Source organism: Trachypithecus francoisi, unplaced genomic scaffold, assembly GCF_009764315.1.
Source record: "Trachypithecus francoisi isolate TF-2019V2 unplaced genomic scaffold, Tfra_2.0 Lachesis_group20, whole genome shotgun sequence".
Lineage (NCBI taxonomy): Eukaryota > Metazoa > Chordata > Mammalia > Primates > Cercopithecidae > Trachypithecus > Trachypithecus francoisi.
Window position 1 is genome coordinate 41,084,821 of NW_022681466.1, and position 27,395 is coordinate 41,112,215.

The 27,395-nt window shown below is 37.3% G+C and overlaps 1 protein-coding gene across 11 annotated transcripts in view; it reads left to right on the forward strand.

The window, feature by feature from the left end:
- Nucleotides 1–27,395, forward strand: part of CEP112 (centrosomal protein 112) — a 564,728-nt gene that overhangs the window by 161,015 nt on the left and 376,318 nt on the right. For all 11 annotated transcript variants that reach the window (XR_004430727.1, XM_033183912.1, XM_033183914.1 and 8 more), the window contains 5 exons: nucleotides 2,466–2,620; nucleotides 3,231–3,360; nucleotides 4,074–4,166; nucleotides 4,913–4,972; nucleotides 26,794–26,873. Coding sequence is in view for 10 of the 11 variants with exons in the window: in XM_033183912.1 (XP_033039803.1) it covers nucleotides 2,466–2,620; nucleotides 3,231–3,360; nucleotides 4,074–4,166; nucleotides 4,913–4,972; nucleotides 26,794–26,873 (518 nt within the window). In the remaining variant the exon portion in view is untranslated. The remainder of the gene's footprint in view (nucleotides 1–2,465; nucleotides 2,621–3,230; nucleotides 3,361–4,073; nucleotides 4,167–4,912; nucleotides 4,973–26,793; nucleotides 26,874–27,395) is intronic.

Below are 27,395 nucleotides of genomic sequence, written 5' to 3' on the forward strand. Positions count from 1 at the left end.
ATTCCAACTCCTCAGGTGGCTGAGGCAGGAGAATCACTTGAACCTGGGAAGTGGAGGTTGCAGTGAGCCGAGATCCAGCCTGGACAGAGCACAACTCCGTCTCCAAAAAGAAAAAGAAAAAGAATTCGACAAATTCTCTTGAGGAGTAAACTGCTGGTGTGGTGCCCACTTCTCTGTGCATTGCTTTTCTGAACGACCTTAGTTCCTCAAGTCCTGGCTGCCTTGGCCACCATCTGCCCTTGTTTCCTTGCCCCATCCTCATCTTCTACCATTGGAAAATACTTCTAGTGTAAAAGCACCTCACAGGATGATGCCTCATCTCTTTGAGGTTTCCAAGCTGCCTTAGAAGTTCTCAAGTACTTTCGTACTAATTAAATCTTTCACTGGCCATGGTGGCACATGCCTGTAATCCTAGCACTTTGGGAGACCGAGAATCGCGTGAGGCCGGGGTTTGAGACCAGCCTGGCCAACATAACAAGACCCCATCACTACCAAAAAAGATACAAAAATTAGACAGGTGTGGTGGCATGTACCTGTAGTCCCAGCTGCTCAGGAGGCTGAGGTGGGAGGATCACCTGAGCCTGGGAGATTGAGGCAGTAGTGAGCCAAGATCACACTATTGTATACCAGTCTGGGTGACAGAGTGAGACCCTGTCTCAAAAAAAAAAAAGTCTGTCTGGGTTTTTCAGTTGTTACCATTGGGAGTATGCAAGCTACTCTTTTATAGCCAACTTACAACTTATTACAAACCCTGTAATATCCTCTTACAGGGTTTATTAGGATGGAATTTGCATTTCTATTTCTATTTCTAGTTCATCTTGTCTGTTTTTGATTTCTAAGAGAAGAAGGAATACAAATCATCTTTATTCCGCCATCTAAAACTGGAAAGCAAAGTATATGTTCTTTGTTTCTTCCAGTTAATGAATATGCAGGACACAAAGGGTGTTTAGAATATATATTAGAAAATTGAAACTATTTTCTGAAAGGAGCTCCTAAAGCAGAGGGATAATGAAGAGACAAAGTGAAAAAGATGCATGAAGAAGAAATCGGAACTTCTGATGTTTGTCAGTTTGGAATTGTATGCATTTAAAGAATTTAATCTATAAACCATGCTTTTAAGTTAGATAAGTCATTTACCTAGATTGGAAGCTGTCACACCAAAATTTAACTTGTATACCTATTTGGTTTTGTAATGAAGAAAGGATGAAATGAAGAAAGGATGTCAGGGTTGTAATATTATTTAATGCTGAAACTGCATCTTTAAAATGGTTATCTTAGAACAAGTATAACACAATAATTGAGTGCAACATCATACTAACCTGTCGCTATTATTCAAACTTATTAGAAGTTTAATTTTAAAACTGAAAATTAATTGTCCCTTCATCTAATGCTTGCTTACCCTAATTTTAGATAAAGTATCTAAAAGATGATAAATACCTTTATCCACGTTTTAAATTGCAGTTCTACATAGGGGGAAATTCTAAATAAATATTAAATAATAGAGAAATGATTTAGTTGCGTGATAATCTTAATACTGTGGAAGAGTGGAGAAGTGCATTTTATAAAATGGCAAAGATGTTAAAAAATGAATAAAAATCTTGCACACTAACACTACGGCTAATTAAATGTTCCTATACACTTAAAAATATTTGTATCACTTATGTGAGCACCCGTGTGCTACAATTTTGGGGTTACGAATTTCCTTTAAAAATACTATTACATTACTTTTATAATTATAACACATTTCAAAAACTAAAATGAAAAGCAAAGAGCACTAGTAAGTAGTCAGCTAATGGGCGTATGTATAAAGAGGTGTAGAGACTGAAACCTTCCTGAGGATAGGAACTTTGTCTTATTTACTGCTATGTATCTACATTCTTTTTTTTTTTTTTTTTTTTTTTGAGACGGAGTCTCGCTCTCTCACCCAGACTGGAGCTGGAGTGCAGTGGCGCGATCTCGGCTCACTGCAAGCTCCGCCTCCCAGGTTCCGCCATTCTCCTGCCTCAGCCTCCCGAGTAGCTGGGACTACAGGCGCCCGCCACCACACCCGGCTAATTTTTTGTATTTTTAGTGGAGGCGGGGTTTCACCATGTTAGCCAGGATGGTCTCGATCTCCTGACCTTGTGATCCGCCCACCTCGGCCTCCCAAAGTGCTGGCATTACTTGCATGAGCCACCAAGCCCAGCCTATCTACATTCTTGAATATTACCAGCTTCAGTAAATATTCATTAAATGAACAAAAGGCTAAAAATGTGTAACTATGATGTTCTTATTTTTGTGGTAGTAAGCATTATTTCTTTAAAGACTTGGTTAATTTCAAGGTTGATTTAATTTTTACTACCATGGTTTATGATCCATTTGTTTTATTTATTCTTATAGATTATACATTTTCCTCAAGCTTCTTACTGATACAAAAGTATTACGACTGAGTGAGAGACTTTCTTAACCGTGACCTGTTCTTTTAGAACCACATGATCAAAGAACTGGAGGCCCGTGTCCAGCAGCTGACTGGAGAAGCAGAGAACAGTAATTTACAGAGGCAGAAATTAATTCAAGAAAAAGCGGAACTTGAAAGATGTTACCAGATAACGTGTAGTGAATTACAAGAAGTAAAGGCAAGGTATTGTCTGAAATCAGAGATCTATCAGGTGTAGCTATAAAGTGCTGATATTAACTGTGTAAGTTATCTGCCAAAATTAATTACACCTTGTGCGTTTAGCCATGGGAAGTTCCTAAACTAAATACTGCTCTTTGTTTGTTTGTTTGTTTATTTATTTAGAGACAGGGTCTCTGTCTGTCACCCAGACTGGGGTGCAGTGGCGTGATCATGGCTCACTGTATCTCAAACTCGGGCTCATGCAATTCTTCCTTCTGATCCTCCCAAGTAGCCAGGACTGCAGGCATGCACCACCGTGCCTGCCTAATTGTTCTGTTTTTATTTTTATTTTTGTAAAGACAGGGTCTCACTCTGTTGCCCAGGCTGGTCTCAAAGTCTTTTTCTGAAGTGATCCTCTTGCCTTGGCCTCCTGAAGTGCTGAAATTTCAGGCATGAGTCACTGTACCCAACCTGTTTTTAACATAAGCAGAATGTTTAGAAGCAGTTGACAAAATGATGGATACTTATTTAATATATTGAATGGAAATGTATTTGGATTTAGCTGGTTAAAAAAATTCATTTTAGAAATTGGTTTTAAATACATTGGAAGTCTATTTTATTCTCTTGTTTTTAGGCGTAACACACTGCATAAAGAGAAGGACCATCTTGTAAATGATTATGAGCAAAACATGAAACTGTTACAAACCAAATACGATGCTGATATAAACCTTCTAAAACAAGAACATGCTCTTTCAGCTTCTAAGGTATTATTTATGTTGGTAGATAATCTGCATGAAGTATTTATTCTCTCAGCCTAGAGCCATAGATAGCCAAGTAGAAATTATTTGGCATTTGAAATTAGTCTCTCTTTCACTTTATTCTTAAATAACAGGAACTTCAGGAATTTTTATTGGTATTTAAAATGTTTAAAATTCTAAATGTCTACTATATAGCACAACACAAATGCTTAATAAACTGAATTCTGCTATAAGCTAATCATTTTAAGTGCCGAAGTTTTAAAAGGAGGAAACAAATAAATTCCATTGCTTAGTCGTATGAATAATACATTTTATAGAGTAACTATATGCGTTACTATTTTGAAATCATGGTTCTGCTTTAGTTTTATAATTAACATTTTGAAGTTTTCTGTAAAGCTATTATTTTTATGTCAGTGTTACATTTCCATAACATTAAATATTATGTAACATTTAATTTCTGTTTTTACTTTAAAAGATTTTATTTTTATATCAGCGTTACATTTTCATATTAAATACCCTGCTGCATTTAATTTATACTTTTACTTTAAAAGATTAATTTTTCTAGTATCTTTTAAAAACATTTTTCATTCAGATTTCTAGATAATTTTAATTCTGATTGGACTTTCAGAGGTAAAAAAAGGGACATTTTTTCAATCAGAAGGTATAATATGGTACAAAAATCAATATTCTGCTTTTTATTCTTCTTAAAATCCTTCTAGGCGTCTAGTATGATTGAAGAATTAGAACAGAATGTCTGTCAATTAAAACAGCAGTTACAGGAATCAGAACTTCAAAGAAAGCAACAACTAAGGGTGAGTGTTGTATTTCTACACAGAAGAACAATGGTCAAACACAGTTTTCTTGATTTAGATGTATAATTGAGAGTCAATTAAAAAATAAAACTCAGAAATGCAGGTCGTCTTTTCTGATTCTTTTATCGCATTTTGTAATTTTACATTTTATTTATCTTAATAGAGATTGATGCTAATGAGATGTAGAGAATAAAGTACAATAATTTGAATTGGAATGATCTCTTTTGAGATTCGTTTTAAAAATAAATTTTATTTAAATGTATTATTATTTTAGAATAATTTCCTTCTTTTAAATTACCTGCCAATCTTCATAATTTCTCTCTTTCTTTCCCTCTTTCTTCTTGCCTGTCTCTCTCTCTGTCTCTCTCTTTTGCACCTTTTAGATCTTTTCTCTAGTGATCAAAAAATACCAAGGACTGTTATATGATATAACTTCAAATTTACCATTTCCATATTTATTGACTTGGTCATTTTTAAAGTAATCTCTTAATCTTAAGGGTCAGAAAGATTTTCTTATACTGTAAAGCGAGTACTTCTGAGAATAGTAATATCTTCAGATGACTAAGATTTTATGCCTTGTAGTATAAAGCTACTCAAATTTCTGCCTGTAGGGCTTACTTAATAATATGCAAAACTCTGAACTAAAGTTTGACATTAAGTAGATTGACTGATTTCATTAGGTTGCTAATTTTATTAACTCTATTATAATTTAAAGTATAGTAAATATAAACATTTATCATTCACAGGATCAAGAAAATAAGTTTCAAATGGAGAAAAGTCATTTAAAACACACCTATGAAAAAAAGGTAATATGTTTTATGGGAAGCTATAAAATATTTAAAATAGCAAATGGGGCATTAAGGCAGACTGATTTTTATAAAACCATACGTTCTCACCTTTAAAGAGTAACTTGTTTCTTTGTCTTTTTTTTTTTTTTTTATACAGAGCCTTGCTCTGTCACCCAGGCTGGAGCAGTGGCACAATCTCGGTTCAGTGTAGCTTCTGCCTCCTGGGTGCAAGGGATTCTCATGCCTCAGCCTCTTGAGTAGCCGGGACTACAGGTGTGCACCACCATGCCTGGCCAATTTTTGCGTTTTTAGTGGAGAGGGAGTGTCACCATTTTGGCCAGGTTGGTCTCGAGTACCTGGCCTCAAGTGATCCGCCCGTCTCAGCCTCCCAGAGTGCTGGGATTACAGGCGTGAGCCGCCACGCCCGGCCAAGGATATTTGTTTCTAAGTTAATTTCAACTAACCAGGAATTAAATTTTGCTTATTTATTTTTCCTGTTTATATAATAAACAACTGCTTCAGTTCAATTGTTAGTTATATCAACATTAAAACACTGCTTGCATGTTACATTTAATGAGTGAAGAGTACAGTTGGCCCTTCATATCCATGGATTTCACATCTGTGGATTCAATCAACCACGGATCAAAAATATTCAGGAAAAAAAAATTACACAAAGGTTCAAAAACCATAACTTGGATTTGCCGTGTGTCAAGTACTATGTTGAATTCATGTGAATGAAGTGATGTGTAAGCATTAGATTAGGTACTATGTAAGTTATTATGAGATGACTTAAAGTATATAGGAGGATGTATGTAGGTTATATGCAAATACTACACCATTTTATGAAAGGGACTTGAGCATCCATGGATTTTGGTATCCTCAGGGGACCCTGGCACCAATTCCCCATGGATGCTGGGGGACAACTATATTATTATCTTAAGCTCTCATAATAACATGTTGAAATTATATTTTCTTTCTACCAGTTTAAAAATATACAATCGATGGGATGTATTTGGTATTCTGTTGTGTCATATGTGCAACAAGAACTTGAAACATTTAACAAAAGAACCTAAAACAATGAAAGTACTGACTACTACTTGAAAAAGATTAGCAATTGTTCCTTGTTGTTTATAGTACTATTTCAACTGGCGTATGTTGATATCCCTCCTGTAATAACTAGGGGGTTATTGACACACTTAATACCTTAGGCAGTAAAGTGCTGAGTTTTATAGATTTATTTTAAAAATTTTTGTGTAAATTTGACAGGTACTAGCACAGTTTTTTTACATGGATATATTGCATAAGCATGAATTCTGGGCTTTTAGTGTAACCATTACCCAAATAATGGACCCATTAGGTAATTTCTCATCCCTCGCCTCCTCCTAGCCTCCCACCCTTCCAAATCTTCAGTGTCTGTCATTCCACACTCTCCACAATCTATGTTCATGTGTACCCATTATATAGCTTCCACTTACAAATAAGAACATGTGGCATTTGACTTTCCCTTTCTGAGTTGTTTCATTTAAGATAATGTACATGCAAATGGTGTGCATGTGTGTGCGGTCTATATATATCTATATGTGCGTGTGTGTGTGTGTGTATGCCACATTTTCTTTATCCAGTCATCCATTTATCGACAGTTGATTCCATAGTTTGCTATTGTGAATAATGCTGTGAGAAACCTATGAGTACTGATCTTTTCCTTTGGATAGATACCCAGAAGTGGAATTGCTGGATCAGATGATAGTTTTATTTTTAGTTCTTTGAGAAGTCTCTATACTGTTTTCCTTGGAGGTTATACTAATTTACATTCCCACAAGCAGAGTGTTAGTGTTTCTTTTCTCTGCATCCTCACCAACATCTGTTATTTTTTGGCTTGTTAATAATAGCCATTCTGACTGGAATAAGATGGTATCTCATTGTGGTTTTAATATGCATTTCTCTAATGTTTAGTGATGTTAAGTATTTTTTCATAGGCCTGTTGGCCTTTTGTATGTCTTTTTTGAAAAATGTCTACTCATGTCCTTCGCCTTCTTTATAATCGGTTATTAATTATTATTATTATTATTTTGTTGCTGTTGTTGTTGTTTGTTCCTTGTAAATTATGGATATCAGTCCCCAGGCCAGGTGCATAGTTTGCAAATATGTTCTCCTATTCTGCAGGTTGTCTTTTCACTCTATTGATGATTTACTTTGCTTTCTAGAAGCTTTTTTAAAAATTAAGTCCCATTTGTCTGTTTTTGTTGCTTGTGCTTTCGAGGTCTTAGTCATGAATTCTTTGATTAGACCAATGTCCAGAAGAGTTTTCCTAGGTTTTCTTCTAATATTTGTAAGGTTTCAAGTCCTACATTTAATTCTTTGATCCATCTTGAGTTGATTTTTATATATGGTGAGAGATAAGGATTCAGTTTCATTCTTCTGCATATGGCAATTCAATTTACTGACCACCATTTATTGAAAAGGGTGTCCTTCCCCCAGTATATGTTTTTTGTTGACTTTGTCAAAGATCATTTGGCTGTAGTTATGTGGTGGTGTTTCTGGGTTCTGTATTCTGTATTACCTAATAGAATACAGATCTATTTTTATGCCAGTTCCATGCTGTTTTGGTTACTATAACCTTGTAGTGTAAGTTGAGGTCAAATAATGTTATGCTTCCAGTGTTGTTCTTTTTGCTTTGGATTGCTTTGGCTAATCTGGCTCTTTTTTAATGCCATATGAATTTGAGGATTGTTTTTTCTAAGTCTGAGAAAAATGATATTGATATTTTTGTAGGGATTACATTGAATCTTAGATTGCTTTGTGTAGTATGGTCATTTTAACAATATTAATTCTTCAAATCCATGAGCGTGAGATGTTTTTCCATTTGTTTGTGTCATCTACAACTTCTTTATTCAGTGTTTTGTAGTTTTGCCTCCTTTTACCTCCTTGGTTAAATATATTCTTAGGTTTTTTTAAAATAAGTTTTGTAAATGGGATTGCTTCTTGATTTGGTTCTCAGCTTGTTTTTGATACTTAGAAATGCTACTGGTTTTTATACATTGATTTTGTATCCTAAAATTTACAGAATTCAGCTATAAAATCTAAGAAGTTTTTTTGGAGGGGAGAAATCTTTAGGGTTTTTTTTAGGTATAAGATCATATTATCAATAACTGATATAATTTGACTTCCTCTTTTTCTATTTGGATGGCTTTTATTTGTTTTTCTTGCTTGATTGCTCTGGCTAGGACTTCTCGTTCTATGTTGAATAGGCATGGTGAAAGTGAGCATCCTTGTCTTATTCCAGTTCTTATTGGGATTGCTTTCAGCTTTTCCCTGTTTAGTGTGATGTTGGCTGTGGGTTTCCCACACAGATCCTTTATTATTTGGAAATGTATTCCTTCTATGCCTAATTTGTTGAGGGTTTTTATCATTAGGGTATGGTCAATTTTATCAAATGCTTTTTCTGCATCTGTTGAGAAGGTCTTATGGTTTTCGCATTAATTCAGTTTATGTGATGAATTACATTTAATGATTTGCATATGTTGAATCATCCTTGCCTCCCTGGAATAAAACCCACTTGATCATGGTGTATTACGTTTTTGATGTGCTGTTGGACTTGATTTCTTAGTATTTTATTAAGGATTTTTGCATATATGTTCATCAGGGATATTGGTCTGTACTTTTTTTGTTGTTCAGGCTTTTAAAAATCAGTTTTGTCAATCTTTATCTTTTAAGTAGAACATTCTTTCCATTTGCGTTCAAGGTTAATATTCATATGTGAGTATTTTTTTCTTGTTATAATGTTATCTAGTTGTTTCATAAATTCTTTGTTTCTTTTTTCTCTGTCTTTGTGGGTTGGTGTTTTGTCATGTCGCTATTTAATTTCTTTCTCTTCCTCCTTTGTGCAATTGCTTTGTAAGACCTGTGAGTTTATACTTAAATGTGTTTTTATGATGGTGAATACAGAGCTTTCATTTACATGTTTAGAACTCCTTTGAGCATTTATTATAGAACCAGCCTAATAGTGACAAATTCCCTCAGTATTTGCTTGTCTGGGAAATACTTTATATTTCTTCTGTTTATGAAGTTTATTATGTCAGGATATAAAATTTGTGGTTGACAGTTTCTTTTTAAGCACTCTGAAGATAGGATCCCAATCTCTTCTGGTTTGTAAAAGGGTTCTGCTGAGAAGTCTGATTTTTTTTCTTTATAAGTGACTAGATGCTTTTGTCTTGCTGAGTTTAGGATTTTTTCCTTCGTGTTGACTTTAGACAACATCTGATGACTATTTCTCATGGTGAATTGCATCTTGCAATATCTTTTTCTAGTGTTTGTTGCACTTCTTGTATGTAGATGTTTAAATCTCTTGCTAGACTACAGACATTTTTGTCAATTATTTACTTAAATAGGTTTTCTAAACTTTTTGCTTTTTGTTCTCTTTCAGGAATGCCAGTGATTTGTAACTTCAGTTGCTTTATGTAGTCCCATACTTCTCAAAGGCTTTGTTCATTCTTTTTAAATTTATTTTTAGTTTATTTTTGTTTAACTGGATTAAGTCAAAAGTCCTGTCTTCAAGTTCTGAGAATTTTCTTTTCTGCTTAGTCTAGCCAATTGTTGAAGCTTTCAGCTGTATTTTGTAATTTCTTAATTATTCATTTCCAGAAATTGTTTTTTCTAAGATATCGATCTCATTGGCAAGTTTTAAAAATTTATATCCTGAATTGATTTTGTGATATCTTTGTGCTGGTTTTCAGAATATCTTTTATCTCATTGAATCTCTTTAAAATCAGTATTTTTAATTCTTTATCTGGCATTTCTTTTTTTCTTTTCTTTTTTTTTTTGAGGTGGCGTCTCGTTCTGTCGCCCAGGCTGGAGTGTAAGTGGTGCGGTCTCGACTCACTGCAAGCTCCGCCTCCTGGGTTCACGCCATTTTCCTGTCTCAGTCTTCCGAGTAGCTGGGATTACGGGTGCCCGCCACTGTGCCCGGCTAATTTTTTTTTGTATTTTTAGTAGAAATGGGGTTTCACCATGTTAGCCAGGATGGTGTCGATTTCCTGACCTCGTGATCCACCCACGTCAGCCTCCCAAAGTGCTGGGATTACAGGCATGAGCCATTGTGCCTGGCCTTTATCTGGCATTTCAAAAATTTTATTTTGGTTAGGATCCATTGCTAGAAAATTACTGTGTTCCTTTGTTGGTGCTATACCACCCTGCTTTTTCATACTTCTAGTATTATTATGGTGATTTATTCACATCTGGAGAAATAATAACTTCTTATTTTTGAATTTCATTGAAATGTAACTTTTTTTCTTGTGGATATAATTATGAAGTATGTTGAGTAGAGCTGTTTACTTCTGGATATGTTAAGTGTTAAGGCTTTGTATGATTTCCTTGGTTATAAATAGGCTTAGTGTGGTGGCTTTTTCAAATACTGGTTGTAGTAGTGGTATACCTGGAAGGTAAGCGGGCTCATAGCCTCCTGAGAAGCCACAGTGGCATTGATGATTGTGGTAGCAAAGGGCATGGAATTCTTATGTTATTCCCAAGCACTGTGCCTTTGTGTCAGCAGATTTACTATGGGGTTTGCAGGTCAACCTCCAGACCATAGATGGCACTTGCAGGTAAAAGCCAGTTGCTCTTGTAGGAATAAAGTTTATGCTTGATCTTTGTTAACCATGAGAGGTACTTCATTGCCCAGACAATGGCTGGGCCATAGAATATTCAGTGGACTGGGTCATGTGCTCAGTCTCAGTGGAGGCCAAATCTGGGCAGAGCTGGACTGGGCAAGTCTGTATTCACACCTCCTAATAGTGGGCAAAAGTGCCAACCCTGACAGGGGTCTAGAGGCAGTCAGCACGTGACTGGAGATAAGGCTAGGCAAGAAACAGAGCAGCCACTGCTGCACCAAATTCTCTGCTTGGGAAGTGATTGGTTTCCCACGTGCCTACTCCAGGTAATAGGGAGAGGGACCCACCTCTCACTCTTCAGACCTGAGGGAGCTCACACCCCTATTCCAAGTAAGGGAGCCAGTTGGAACACTCAGAAATATTACGTGCAGTTTTTTACTTTATTTTTCAAAGCTGCCTGTGGCCACAAAACCCACTACCCAGGCAAAACCATGCCTTTTCCACAACTCTCCTCCTATTTCAGTCTATGAAGGAGGGGTATGCCAATTCTAGCACCCACAGCTGGATTGCACACCACACTTACCTCTAAGTTCTGTCTGTGAGAGCTCTTCGCCTGCTCCAGATCCAGCACTCCACATCCTGGCCCAAGAGTAATGCTGGTGCTGCCGCCACTGCTAGGTTTCAGGCCCACTCAGCTTGGTATGAATTAGAATCAAGAATGGCATTGTCCTGTTGGGTCCCAGATCTGAGACAATGCCTGGCATACTTCCTGGTGTTCCTTTTCACACTCTTCTGGCCTCTCTCCTAGTTATATCCAGGGCTTGGGAGGGACAGGGTGTTCCCCATGGCCTAGGTTGCACAGTTCCCCACTAGACAGATAGATTACAGAGGGACATTCTCTTCCCCTCTCCTATATTGGAGCTTCACTCAGTTCTCAACCAGACCTAGCCACTGTCTCCCTGCTCACCTTCTCTTCCCCAGTATCTGAAGTTTTCTTTCACTTTCTGTTGATTTTTCGTTTCCTTCTTGGACAAAATTCTTCCAAGAAGATAAGGCATTTTGGGAAGGCCTCTGGTCCACCGTCTCAGGAAAAACAGAGTTCTATAGATTTCTGACTATGAAACTTAAGTTTCTAAATTGTCTTTTGGTATAAGATATAGAAAGTAAAAGAGTAGTTAAATGGCAAAGGTTTTGTTGCTGCTTTTGTCACTATCTGCTGTTTCAACATTTATCAAATCAACTTGTAAAATACAAAATAATAGAAAATGAAAAAAGTTAACATGTATTTATAATAAATACAAGTGAAAATTAAATATGGTTTATATCACAAAATGTTAAAGACACTTTGTAGTACCACATCGTGTTTATCCATATAGTCACTCAGCAGATACCCATTAAATGGTTATATTGGGGAAGGTATTACATTAGGTACTGGGGTGGGTTGAGGATGAATTAGACATAGATTCTGCCCTCCATGAGCTTCATGTATAGGAAAGAATCTGTTTCTGTCATTTGGAAAAGTGTTTCTAGTAACATGTATTGACCTGCACATGTGCTCTTTAAAATCATAATAGATTTCCTTATTGTTACAGTTCTAATGCAGCTCAATACAAGATGTTAAGTGTATTTCATATGAAATGGACATACTTTTTCATAATCCTTGCTTCCTGTATAAGGCATCAGTGTCCTCTGGGTGTACTTGTTAGTCCACTGTTCATTCTTTGGGCAGATCACTGGCTGTCTATCCATTAAGGAAGAGCTTCCTGGCTTCCTGCTCTGTTGCAGTCTGGTAAGCCGTCTTCCTGATATTCTGGTATGTATGTGCCTGTGAGACAGGCGGGTTGTGGTGAGGAGAAAGAGATGCACTGGCTATTTGTAAAATAAGGTTTTCCTATCCCAGACTTCATTACATCCTACTGAGGACTGTTACACACATAGAGATAGACCTAGAAAGGAAGTCTTTCTTCTTCCATTATCTTTTCTTGGGTATTTAGCTTCTAAGTAAACTAAGGTTTCTGCTATCAGTCTCCCTCCCTGGTGAATGTACACTAGAAAGTGAATATTAGAGCTCAGTTCATCTGTATCCAGTAGCCTGCTGACCATTCCTATTCTATTTCACTTCAAGGAGCAGACCTAAATCCTTTTTATTAGGTATCTTAACTACAGTGATTCCCTTTCCATGCGGTATCAATTGACCTTGCTTTTTAATAACGTTACTTGTTAAAGTGTATTAGTTGTTTTCACTGTAAATAAGATTTGTTTAAAATAATAACAATCTTTAAAAGAAAAATAGCCATCGTTGTTCCTATTGCATATATTCCTAGCATTATTTACATTGGAAGAAAATGTTGCTCAGCATGCTACTTTTTATTTTACAGTGAATTTCATAATCTCCCCCTTTTACATTGACATCTGTTTTTCTTTCTTTATTAAACCTGCTGTGATCTCAAGCCTTGAAGTTTTGATGTCTTATATCCCTCTCAGGGAATATCCTTTTTGATAGCTCAAAGACCTGACATAAATCTTCCGTAGCCCTGGACTGTGTAACTGTACAGCTAAATGGGATGTATAGGGCTTTTTGTTGTTGTTGTTCATGTTACAGGTGTGCACATTCAATAACTTTAGGTATAAAACTTAGTTCTAAATATCTCTTCAGGAGGGGGAAGTGCCATTGAATGACATTGTTCTCTCCTGCCTATGAGACAGCAGCAGGACAGGAGCATAGGATTCTAACTTGTCTTTGAGGTAAAAGAAACAGCATCAGATGCTGTCCCTAATTTAAGCACACACATATTATGTAATGGTCTTTATTGATCTCTAGCGGCTGTTGCCTGCTCTTAAGATCTTTGAACATCAAACAAATAATAAGTAGTAAACTGAAATATCATTGTTTGATGAAGTGTCCTCATCTGTTAAATCAGGAAATGGTTAGACTAAATTATTTTACTAGCAAGGAAGCACCTGCCCCCTACAAATAACCTATTGCTTGTTTTCCAAACAGTTACCAGAGAGCAAAAGATGGTGCTGTTTACCTAGAGAAACATGCCAGACATGTTAAACACCTATGTTCTAAAATGTACTGAATTGAAATATCTACTTACAATCATTCTGATGGAACTGTTTAACAAATGAGATACGAAGTCTAATGGAGTTCACAATCCTTAAAATATAGTTATTCCAATGCCTAGCAATCATGTGTACTTTTTAAAATCATGTTTAAAATAGTCACAGCTTTATATTTAACATATTGGATAGTGGTTTTGAACTACTACTGACATAATTTTTAAGAGTACATGTGCCTTTAGTGATGTTTCAAAATGTGAAATTGTGCAGTGAAAAGATTTACGGAAGTTATGCAACCTCATCCCCCACATTTTTCATATTGGGAAGCAGAGTCATAGCAGTTAAGAGGCATTGCAGAGTTATTCAGCTAGTCAGTGTTTGGGTCAGTACCTCGTCTGTGCACTTTACTATGCTATGGTGTCTGCCACAGTATATCTAGTTTTTGATGTATAGCACAATCTCTTTCTTATTTACACAATATTCCTTTTGTGATTACCTAAATTCTTGGGATGCAAGGGAGCAAAAAATATGTTCAGTGAATATTCAGTAAATGTGCTTATGGCTACTTAAGTCAATTGTTTATAGCAAATTCTCATGTTTGAGAATATATTATGTGTCCTTGACTATCTGGTTTGTGTTTTCATTATGTATCACTTTTAAATTCTTTTCTGGTATTAATAATTTATAGTGGGGAAAGGATTACAAGCAAATCATTTATTGCTTACTACCATTTGTACATTAAAAAGGAATGGTTGGCAATAGTATTATCTCTTTCTATGTTGTTTGTTTTCTTTTATGTACAAACAAAGATTTTTTTTTTTTTTTTTCCCCGAGAGGGAGTCTTGCTCTGTTGCCCAGACTGGAGTGCAGTGGCACAATCTCAGCTCACTGCAACCTCTGCCTCCCATGTTCAAGTCATTCTCCTGCCTCAGTCTCTCGAGTAGCTGGGATGACAGGTGTGTGCCACCACGCCCGGCTAATTTTTGTATTTTTAGTAGAGATGGGATTTCACCACGTTAGCCAGGATGGTCTTAATCTCCTGACCTCGTGATCCGTCTGCCTCAGCCTCCCACAGTGCTGGGATTACAGGTGTGAGCCACCGTGCCCAGCCCAAACAAGGTTTTTTTTTTTTTTTAAACCCACCAAAAGTATTGATCTCTTCTGTTTTGCCAAGATCTGTATGCAATTATTTCTCACTTTTGTGGTGTTTACTTATATCACCCACAACTATCTGGAATATAGGTAAAAACTAAAAATGCAATCCAAAAAGGCTCTTAAAACAATACAGATATATTCAATTAAGAAAAAACAAATTTAAAACAATACTTATTGACTATTGGAGTACAGGCTAGATATTATCCTGTGTCCTAGGGATATAAAAATGAGAAACAGTTTCTACCTTAAGAAACCCCCAGCTCAAAAGTATGGTCATTGGCATGTTGATGTTTACCTCAGAGGGGAGTCCCTAATTTTCCCACCCAGAGAATTTCATTCTAATAATTTTAGAAGCAATAAATTAGATCAAGGTGCTTGTGTTAGCACACCGACAAGTCTCAAGAAATGGCAGCTGAAAACTTGTCAGAGGTGAAGATTCAATAATGAATGATAAAAAGCAGTTACAAAAAGTCAAAATGCTTAGCAGTTCAGGTACTACTTTCTGAAAAGGTAGACAGACTAAGGGAATTACTGTGTTGTGGCACACTGTGATTTTGGGTGTTCATAATAACCTTGAGTTATTCAATCTGAGAAGGTAATAATAATGTTTCACATATACTGAGCATTTATTATGTTCCTCATATTGTTCTAAGGTCTTTACATCAAGTAATTTATTAACTTATCACAATTCTTTGATATACTCATTGTTATCCCAATTTTTCAGAGAAGCCAACTGAGGCAAGGAATGTTATGTGGTTTGTGAAGGAATAGGGACACAAATCCATGCCATCTGATTGTGAGCTTGGACTCATAATCATCGTGCAATTTTAGAGATAGATTTTTCTCAAGAAGTTAATTTTTTGAAGCTTCCCGTTTAAAGGGATAAATCTCAATTGTGCTTTTATGCAGGCAGTTCTGAGTCTCAGAAAAAAAAAAAAATCAGCAGTAAATAGAGGGGAAACTACTGGTACATGGTACATTGGAGGCACAGTGCCAAAGTGCAAAATACCTATTGACTTGTCAGCAACTCTGATAGCAGTTCCTTGTTGGTTTCCCATGTGACATATCATTTTAGACTACCAGTGAAGCAGGCCGTGGCTTGAGGAGAAACGTGCCTCCTCAGTAGAGCAGTATAACCTAGTGCAAACCCTCCTGGGAATTGGTTTTAGCTTTATCTCTGCGAGGGAGACCACACTTACAGACCCATAATAGAAGCACAGTTACAGCCCCTATAGTTTTTGTCAAGCAGCATACTGAATGGTGTTCTGAATGGCAAGCACCAAATCTGAGTGGTGTATGGTGTTCAAGAATGAGGAGGAGAACAGAACCAAAATGGAGTCTGTGGGAAAGTGTTGTAGAAGAAAGGAATGAGAGCATTTACAGAAGATTCAGAGGAAGGAGTTTCTCCTGAAAATGTATTACTGCAGAAGAAAATGGTTAAAAATTCACCAGTAGCATACAATAAGATATGATATCTATGAAGGAGGGACAGATACCATAAGGAAAGAAAGGGATGAAGTGAAAATTGTCATAAGGAAATCGTAAGGAAACCAAAAGTTCAATAGCAGACTTAAGATCACATAGGAGCTGGTTGGGTTAGGTCAGATTTTGTAAAGAATTAAATCAGCGATATGAAGGCAAGGGATAATGACCTTTCAGACTGCAAAAGAAAGGGACAAAGAATCAAAAATTTTGAGGAAGGTGACATTAAGGCAGAAAATATAAAACCAGTATACAACAACTGATATTTCTGAAGGAAGGCTCAGAATAAAGTAACACAAAAATAACTAAAGATATGAGAAAACTTTTCAGAAGGTCTGTGTATGTAACTTTAAAGATTCCACTCTTTATCAGCTAAAAATCAATACAAGAAGATTTTAAAAAATGTTTGAATTACAGTATAAAGAGAATGATTTTTATAAATGTCCAGACCAGGGGGAGGGGAAAGCAAAGATTAGGTGACTTTAGGCTTCTTATTTGCAAATCTAAATGTCATAAAACAACAGAGAAACTAACATATGCTGTGTTTTAGGCCAAAATGTTGTGACCTAAGAATCTTGTACCCATATGCGTAAAGGCAGCAGAATGGCAGTATTGAATGTGCAAAGCCTCAAAAGATGTAGCACTTGGATATTCTTTTTGAAAAATAAAATTACCGGATGATGGACTTTAATCAACCTAAGGATAAACAAAAGATCAAACCAAAGAAAAAAAAATACTCAAGAATGAAAAAGTACTGGTGAATGCCAAAATTAAAATAGAGATGAATTTAAATATTTATTGTGTACCACAATATAAACAATGGAAATGTCAGAAGAGAATCTTGAAAAAGAAGGTATGTAAGGTTAAAACAATTTAAAACCACCATCTGCCTCAGCATCTCGAGATGATATACAAGAAAACCAAAATGGCTAGGAGAGGGAGAAGTAAACATATGCCAAGCTGTTATTTTAACAGGGCATAGGTATTAATTTTTAACTTGCTGAATATTAGAGGGATTTAGATAAAAAATAATTGTGAAATATTTATGGCATCGTTGGTGTAGTTAAAATCTGTTTCCAAAGACAATGTCCTTGACAAAATACTAGCAAACCAAATTCAACAGCACATCAAATGATCAGGCACTATGACCAAGTGGGTTTATTGTTGGGATGCAAGGATTGCTCAAGATAGGTAAATCAATAAATGTGAGAAAGGATGGCTGACTAGATGCAGCTAGAAATTAATGTCTGCCACCACAGTGTAGGACATTGGGAAGACTGGCGCATTCCAGGTCAATCTTCAGAGGCAAGTTATTGAGAGTGGACAGAGGGAGGACAGAGACACTGGACTGAAAGGGGAGGAAGCTGGGAACCCTGCATGGGTCTGCAATGCCCTGGGTCTTCTTCCTGGCTCCCAATGACTCCTGGGGAATGGGTGAGTTGAGCAGGCAAGGAGCGAGTTGCTCTTGCCTTGGACCTCTGGAATCCTGGCAGCAGAAGACCCCATGACTCCCACACTTGAGCTGGCAGAGAGAGTTGCTTAGAGAGACGGTTGGGGCAGGACTCCAGCCTGTACGGAGCCCAGAGAGTTTTGATGCGGAATGTCTGCAGGGGAGCATGGCTGGGGTCGCCTATTCCCTAAGGCTCGCCATATTCCTCTGGGAGACTCTAGCCTTAAAAAAATTGTTGAACCTGAACAGAGCAGATGGGGCCAGTCTTACCTGAACTTTCCCATCTGCTGGCCTCTCCTAGGGCCATAGCCTGGCTTTGCCTGCTTACAGTACAGTCTTCAGATGCCCAACCAGGATGCCACCCCAGGGTCCTCATCATAGCTCCTGTGCTGGCAGACTGTGCCAGATTATCAGAGAGTTCCTGCAGAGTGGCCCCCACTGACATGCACCGGCCTACTTACACTCTCCCTCTGCTGCAGCCTCCCCCATGCTGCTTTACCAGCAAGCACTCACCCATGGCCATCCCCCTATTGCCATGTCGACATATGTGTGCGTGGGTGAACCTTGCCCTTCCATGCTGGTGTGGTGATGTGCGTGCACCCCACTGTGCCATTGCTGCCAGCGTGAATGCACCTGTCCCCCACGTGCTGCTGTGTTGCAGTGCTGCCATTTCTGGCATGAAAGTACTCAGGGAGTCCAGTGGCCCTGTCTCCCACCACCATTGCCACCAGTGTGAATATGCACAAGGAGTTTGCCAGCCCCACCCTAGCCAGAAACCCACTGCTATGCCAATGCTGCCACCAGTGTGAATGCACACACAGACGCCAGTGACCCCTCCCCTCCATGGTGCCACTGCTGCCACTGTGAACGTGCATATAGAGGCTGGCAGTCACTGGTCTGCCAGTGCCCCGCCCCAGCTGACAAGGGTGAAACCTGCTGTGCTACCACTACTGCTGGCAGATGCAAACAAGCATGAGTCACATTGCCACTGCCTGATGAAGCACTTGGGCTGGCACCACGCATTGGAGTGTTGTGGCCATCAGACCAGGAACACTTTGGCCCATGTAACACAGCAGGTTCCCAACTTTGAGGGACCAGAGAGCAAAGCCAGTGACCTGATACCAGCCCCTTAGAGTTAGAGTATACAGTGTGGGAGTATTGAGCTGAACCTTGGCCCCCTCAAAATCTACTAGAAATGAAGCCAGTTGATGGACCCCACCTTATGCCACAAACCCCCAAAGACATCAGTGGAGATAAAAGCAAAAAACAGAACAACCCTACCATCCAAAGGGCAGCAACTTCAAAGGTTGAGGGGACATGAGCCCACACAGATGAGAAAGAACCAGAGCAAGACCTCTGGCAACTCAGAAAGCCAGAGTGTCTTCTTACCTCCAGACACCCACGGTAGTTCCCCAGCAATGATTCTTAAACAGGCTGAAATGACAGAAGTAGAATTTAGAATATGAACGGGAACGAAGATGATTGAGATTCAGGCGAATGTTGAAACCCAATCCAAGGATTATAAGGCATACAATAAAATGATATAGGATCTGAAATATGAAAATGCCTTTTTAACAAATAACCAAACTTACCTGATAGAGCTGGACAATTCACTTCATGAATTTCAGAATACAATCACAAGTGCTAATAGTAGAATCAACCAAACTGAGGAAAGAATCTCAGAACTTGAAGAATGGCTATCTGAAATAACTAGTTAGACAAAAATAAAGAAAAAAAAAGTAAAATGAAAACAACTTCAGAGAAATATGGGATTATGTGAAGAGACCAAATCTATGACTTATTGATGTCCCTGAAAGGGAAAGAATGCAAGTAGCTTGGAAAATATACTTCAGGTTATTGTTCATAAAAATTTCCCCAAACTTGCTAGAGAGACCAACATGTAAATTTAGGAAATGCAGAGAACCTTTGCAAAGTACTACACAAGAAGACCATCCCCAAGACACATAGTTATCAGATTCTCCAAGGTCAAAATAAAAGAAAAAATATTAAAGACAACTAGAGAGAAGGGTTAAGTCACCTACAAAGTGAAGCCCATCAGGGTAACAACAAACCTCTCAGAAGAAACCCTACAAATCAGAAGACATTGGGGGCCTATATTCAGCATTCTTAAGGAAAAGAATTTTCAGCCAAGAGTTTTATGTCTAGTCAAACTAAGCTTTATAAGCAAAGGAGAAATAAGGTCCTTTTCAGACAAGCAAATGCTAAGAGATTTCATTACCACCAGACCTACCTTACAAGAGGTACTGAAGAGAGTCCTAAACATGGGAAGGATAGACTATTACCAGCCAGTACAAAAACACACTTAAGTACGTAGACAATAGAGCAACCACACAAACAAACCTGTGGTACAGCAGGTTTCACCCTTGTCAGCTGGGGTGGGGCACTGGCAGACCAGTGACTGCCAGCCTTTATATGCACATTCACAGTGGCAGCAGTGGCACCATAGAGGGGAGGGGTCACTGGCATCTGTGTGTGCATTCACACTGGTGGCAGCATGGGCATAGCAGTGGGTTTCTGGCTAGGGTGGGGCTGGCAAACTCAAGCTGCATAATAACCAGCTAACAACATGATGTTAGGATGACAGGATCAGATCAGCATATATCAATACTAACCTTGAATGTGAATGGGCAAAATGCCATAATTACAAGGCACAGAGTGGCAAGTTGGATAAAGAGGCAAGACCTAATGATATGCTGTCTTTGAGAGACACATCTGATAGGCAGTGACACCCATAGGCTCAAAGTAAAGGGATGGAGAGAAATCCACCAAGCAAATGGAAAACAGAAAAAGCAAGGGTTGCTATTCTAATTTCAGACAAAACAGCCTTTAAACCAACAAATATCAAAAAAAGACGAAGAAGGACATTACATAATGATAAAGGGCTCAATTCAACAAGAAAACCTAACTATCCTAAATATATATGTACCCAACACAGGAGCACCCAGACTCATAAAGCAAGTTCTTAGAGACCTCTGAAAAGACTTAGACAACCACTGGATAATGATGGGAGACTTCAATACCCCAAGGGAGAGAACTAACAAAGATATTCAGAACCCAAATTTGACCCTTGACCAAATGCATGTATAGACATCTACATAACACTCCACCCAAAACAACAGAATATATATTCTTCTCATCTGCATATGGCACATACTCTAAAACCAAGCACACAATTGGACACAAAACAATCCTTAGCAAATAAAAAAAGCAAAATTATACCAGCTACACTCTTGGACCACAGTGCAGTAAAAATAGAAATTAATACTAAGAAAATCACTCAAAACCATATAATTACATGGAAATTAAACAACCTGCTCCTGAATGACTTTTGGGTAAATAATGCAATTTAGGCAGAAATCAAGAAATTCTTTAATGAGATTAAAGATACAATGTACCAGAATCTCTGGGATATAGCAAAGGCAGTGTCAAGAGGGAAGTTCATAGTGCTCAGCACTCGTATCAGAACGTTAGAAAGACACCTAATAGTACAGCTAGAGCAACCGGAGAAACGAGCAAACCAACCCCAAAGCTAGCAGAAGACAAGAAATAACCACAGTTAGAACTGAACTGAAGGAAACTGAGATGTGAAAAACCATACAAGAATACTTCCCAATACTGAACCAGGAATTAACTGAATCCCTGAACAGACCAATAATGAGTTCCATGATTAAATCAGTAATGAAAAGCCTACCAACCAACCAAACAAAAACCAGGGCCAGAGGGATTCACAACCTAATTCTAGCAGATGTGTAAAGAAGAGCTGCTACTATTCCTACTGAAACTATTCCAAAAAATTGAGGGGGAGGGACTCCTTAACTCATCCTGTGAGGTCAGCATCATACTGATACCAAAACCTTACAGAGACATGACAAAAAAGTAAGCTTCAGGCCAATTTCCTTGATAAACATTGATACAAAAGTCTTCAACAAAATACTAGGAAACCAAATTCAGCAGCACATCGAAAAGCTACTTCACCACAATCAAGTATACTTTATCCCTGGGATGCAAGGTTGACTCAACATGTGGAAATCAATAAATGCAATTCATCACATAAACAGAACTAAAGACAAAACCCACAAGATCATCTCAATAGCTGCAGAAAAGGCTTTTGATAAAATCCAGTATCTCTTCATGTTAAAAACTCTCAACAAACTAGGCATTAAAGGAACATACTTCAAAATAATAAGAGCCATCTATGAGAAACTCACAGCCAACATAATACTTAGTGGGCAAAAGCTGGAGACATACCCTTAAAAACCTCAGCAAAGGAAAGATGCCCTCTCTCACCACTTCTAATTAACATAGTACTGGAAAACCTGGCCAGAGCAATCAGGCAGGAGAAAGAAATAAAAGGTATCCAAATAGGAAGAGAGGAAGTCAAATATCCCTTTTTGCAGATGATACGATTCTATGCCTAGAAAACCTTATAGTCTTTGCCCCAAACTCCTTGATTTGATAAACAACTTCATCTGATAAAAAACTCTATTTTTTCAGGATACAAAATCAATGTACAAAAGTCACTAGCATTCTTACACACCAGCAACATCCAAGCTGAGAACCAAATCAAGAATGCCGTTCCATTCACATTAGCCACAAAAAGAATAAAATACCTAGGAATACACCTAACCAGAGAGGTGCAAGATTTCTACAATGGGATAAAAAACATTGCTCAATCTAATCAGAGATGACACAGATAAATCAAAAAACATTTCATGCTCATGGATAGGAAGAATCAATATTGTTAAAATGGCCAATCTACCCCAAACAATTTACAAATTCAGCGGTACTCTTATCAAACCACCAATGACATTCTTCACAGAATTAGAAAAAAACTGTTTTGCAATTCATATAGAACCAAAAAGACATCGAATAGCCAAGACAATCGTAAGCAAAAAGAACAACCTGGAGGCATCACATTGCCCAACTTCAAACTATAGTATAAGCCTACTGTAACCAAAACAACATGGTACGGTACAAAACAGACACATAGATTATTGGAACATAACAGAGAACCCAGAAATAAGGCTGCATACTTTCAACCATGTGATCTTCAACAAAGTCAACACAAACAAGCAATGGGGAAAGGACTCCCTATTCAATGAATGGTGCTGGGATAACTGGCTAGCCATATACAGAATATTGAAACTGGACCCCTTCCCTATACCATAAGCAAACATAAAGTCAATATGGATTAAAGACTTAAATGTAAAACTGAAAACTATAAAAATCCTGAAACTGTACCTGGAAATTACCATTCTGGATATAAAAAGTGGCAAAGATTTACAATCAACAGAGTGAAGAAGCAAACTACAGAATGGGAGAAAATATTTGCAAACATTTATCTGATAAGGGACGAATATCCTAAATGTATAAGGAATTAAAACAACTTTATAGCAAAAACACAAATAACCTGATGTTTAAAAAATGGGCCAAGGACCTGAATAGACACTTTTCCAAAGAAGATATACAAATAACAGGTATATGAAAAATTCTAGACATCATTAATCATTAGGGAAAGGCAAATCAAAACTACAATGAAATATTACCTCATACTTGTTAGAATGGCCTTTGTAACACACACATATACGCGTACGCACACACACACACAGACACACACACACCCCCCAAAGGGATAACAAGTGTTGGCCAGGATGTGGAGGAGGAAGGAGAGCTGCTCTACTCTGTTGGTGGGAATGTCATTATGGCAAACAGTATGGAAGTACCTCAAAAAATTAAAAGTAGCACTACCATATCATTCAGCAATTTCTACTTCTGGGTTTATATCCAAAGGGAATGAAATCAGTATGTTTAAGAGATATCTACACTCCTATGTTCACTGCAGCACTATTCACAAGAGCCAAAATGCAGAATCAAGCTAAGTATTTGTCTATGGATCAACGGGATTGACCTAAGTGTTCATCTGTGGATGGAGGAAACACAGTGGAATACTATGCAGCCTTAAAAAAGAAAATCCTGTCATTTGCAATAACATGAAAGGTCCTGGAGGACAAGTACTGCATTATCTCACTTATACGTGAAATCTGAAGTAACAATCAAACTCCTAGAATCAGATACTAGAATGGTGGTTACCAGGGGCTGGGTGGGGAGGGATGTCAGGGAATGGGTAGATGCTGTTGAAAGGGTACAGAGTTTTAGTTTAGGCTGGTCACAGTGGCTCATGACTATAATCCCAGCACTTTTGGATGCCGAGAGAGGTTCACTTGAGGGCAGGCATTTTATACCAGACTGGGCAACATAGTGAGACCCTGATTCTAAAAAAATATTATCCAGGTGTGGTAGTACATGCCTGTAGTCCTAGCTACCTGGGGAGCTGATGTGGGAGGATCACTTGAGCTCAGCAGTTTGAGGTTACAGTGAGCTATCATTGTGCCACTGTACTCCAGCCTGGGTGGCAGTGAGACCCTGTCTCAAAAAAAAAAAAAGTTTTAGACAGGAGGAATAAGTATCTGGAGATATAACATGATGATTATTATTAATAATAATCTGTAGTATACTTGAAAATTGCTAAGAGAACAAACTTTAAATGTTCTCATCACAAAAATAAGTATATATACGATATGATGACTATGTGAATTAGCTTGATTTAATATTTTTACAATGTATACATGTATCAAAACTTCATGCATATCATATGTATATACAATTTGTTATTTGTCAATTAAAATAAATTTTAAAAACACCATGTTGTATACCTCAAAAATGTATAATTTTATTTGCCAATTATATGGCAATAAAGCTGGAAAAGTCATTTTTTGTCTCTATGTATCAATCTGTCAGAACATGGAGGAGTTGGGACAGTAACAAAATGCCATGTATAAAAAGTAACATAAAAAATTAGGAGACAGGAAAAAATGGCATAAATAATAATATTTTAGTGCTATCAATAAATCTAAGAACATCCTCTATTAAAAGAAGAAAATGTATGATTTGGGCCGAATTCAGCTTGTAAGAGAACTTGAATAACAAAGAACAATTAAAGCAAAAGGATAGGTAAATATGTGTAAGTAAACACCAGTGTAAGATAACATTTCACTTACTAGTTTCTCCGTTTAACTTTCTTCTGAATTGTCCTTCCCCCAACCTTTTACTTGAATACATTTACTTTTCTCTGTTTTTCCTAAGTTGGTGGGTGATTTTTCACTTAAGATTTTATTTTTTACTGATATAAAAACATGTTTCCAGGATCTTTGTATTAGGTCATATCTGAATTTCATTTTGAGATTTTAGTCTTTGATTCTCCACGTTAAAAAGACTAGTTTTGCATTGAAATGGTGCTTTTGTTGCTTTAGTAATGTTTGTACGCCAGTGTAGTGTGCTTACTATGTGCCAAATGCTGTAATACATATTAGGGATCCAAAATAATAATTTGAGACTTGAACATGTTAAAAACTTGAACAACAGACTTCTTTTTCCCCCATGTAAAATAAAATAAATGTAGTGGCAAAAATTTGCGAGGCAAGTTGCTCTTTCTCTTTCTCATAAGACGAATAGTCTTTATGAGATACTTTAAATTTACCATTTAAATATGGGGGAGAGTGGCTACTGGTTTCTAATTCTCTTGCTTTTTCTTCTCTGCCTCTCGGTGTATTCTTAGTTTTGAGATTATCATTCATAGCAGCCCATAGAAGCTTTTCGATATTATCTTGGAAAATTTCCTGTCTACCTTCACTTTCTTTTAGTTTATAAGCAAACATTGATTTTATTAATGTATTTATTTACTAAAACACTGAGAGAAGAAATCCAAAAGAATTTTAAAAAGAAGAGGTTAAAGATAGGGTTGAGTTAAATAGGTCTCCGTTTAAACTGATATAAATAGCTAACTACAGGTATTTTTGGCTAGCCCTGATTCAGTTTGATGTGGTTTGTCACAGTGTATTTGTGTTTTGTTGTTGTTCTTGTCATTTCTCTCTTGAACCTGTTGGCCACTCGTTTCCCTTTCTGCCTCACCTTGCTTACCAACAGGTCTGGAGTGAGTATTCCCGCCCCACCAAGTAACTCGAGCTTTCCTGCCTCCCCTCCCAGCTGGGCTCTGCATCCTCAGTTGCCATGTATGTGGAGCCATGGCTGCCGTTTCATTTCTTCCTTTCCGTCCACTGTACCAAAGTTTCCCTTTTATATTTTAAGATCCGTATAATGTCCACATTGGTTATGTTTATCTGCATATGCATATGAGGAGCTTTTTGTGAAGACAGATTTTTTTTTTTTTTCTTTTTCCTGAGACAGAGTCTCACTCTGTTGCTCAGGCTGGACTGCAGTGGTGCGATCTTGACTCACTGCAACCTCTGTCTCCCAGGTTCAAGCGATTCTCCTGCCTCAGCCTCCTGATGAGGTGGGATTACAGGTGCGCACCACCATGCCAGGCTAATTTTTGTATTTTTAGTACAGACAGGGTTTCATCATGTTGGTCAGGCTGGTCTCAAACTCCTGACCTTGTGATCTGCCTGCCTCGGCCTCCCAAAGTGCTGGGATTACAGGCGTGAGCCACTGTGCCCGGCTGAAGACACATTTTCATTTAGCGCTTGTTATTGATGCTGCCATCTCATTTACTCAAATGATCCACATTTGGGAAAGAGGTAGGCATGGTGGGTGGGGAGGGGTGGCAGTTTCCTTCCAAACTCAGTAAATGGTTATACAAATTATTCCCAGCTGTGGAAGAGAAGACCATTTCATCATAAACATTTTGTGTTCAGGGAATAGACACATTGTTTATTGTATTCTCTTGAATCTTGTAAGATTTTTCTTTGATTAAAATATAATTGAAAAAATCAAAAGTGTTCCTTTTTTTCATTTTCTTTTAACTTATGAATTTATTTTAAAAGAATTCACCTGCAGGTAGACTCAAGAAATTCACTTTGAACAGAAAATAGGTATTTGAGTATAGTATTGAAATCATTCTATGGTAGACCAAGTTTCTATCTTGAAATATCTAAATCTAATTTAATATTAAAAATGGATTTGTGATCAGTTTCATTGTTTGTATGTCTCTTTTAAGTAAACTTTACTTGTCTTCCAATAAAGTTTCCATGTTCTTGTCATGGCAGGCTCATGACTTGCAGAGTGAACTTGATAAAGGAAAAGAAGATACTCAAAAGAAAATTCATAAATTTGAGGAAGCTTTGAAGTGAGTAAAATTGTAATGCATTTGATTTAAAACTACCCTTTATTAAACTGTGAGCCAAATTAAGTAACTGGGACCTAAACACTATCTTTTTATAAGAGCTTTGCTATGGATTAGTTTGCATCAGTTTTCCATCACAAATCTCTATCTTCAGGATTTTATTACTAGCCAGTAATTTTTTTTAAAAAAAGAAAAATCAGTTCAGCTGTTTTTAAGTGATAGGAATGTAAGAAAATAGAACTTAGTGGTTTCAGATGCTTTCTCCCTCTTAAACGAAAACAGATTTTTAAAAAAATGAGATTTTGGTCTTAGGACATTTAGAAATTCCTCTGTAGATTTTGTTGAGCAATTTGAGAAATGAAATGTTTCAGTTATTATATTTGAAAATGGATTACTATACAGGCATTATTTAGGAAAGGTTTTGTCTTATGATATACTTGGTATTTTAGTGTTTTAGTGTACTTAGGCATACATTAAAATATTAGATTTTATTTGTCTTCTCCATTCATTTACTAAACTGATTGG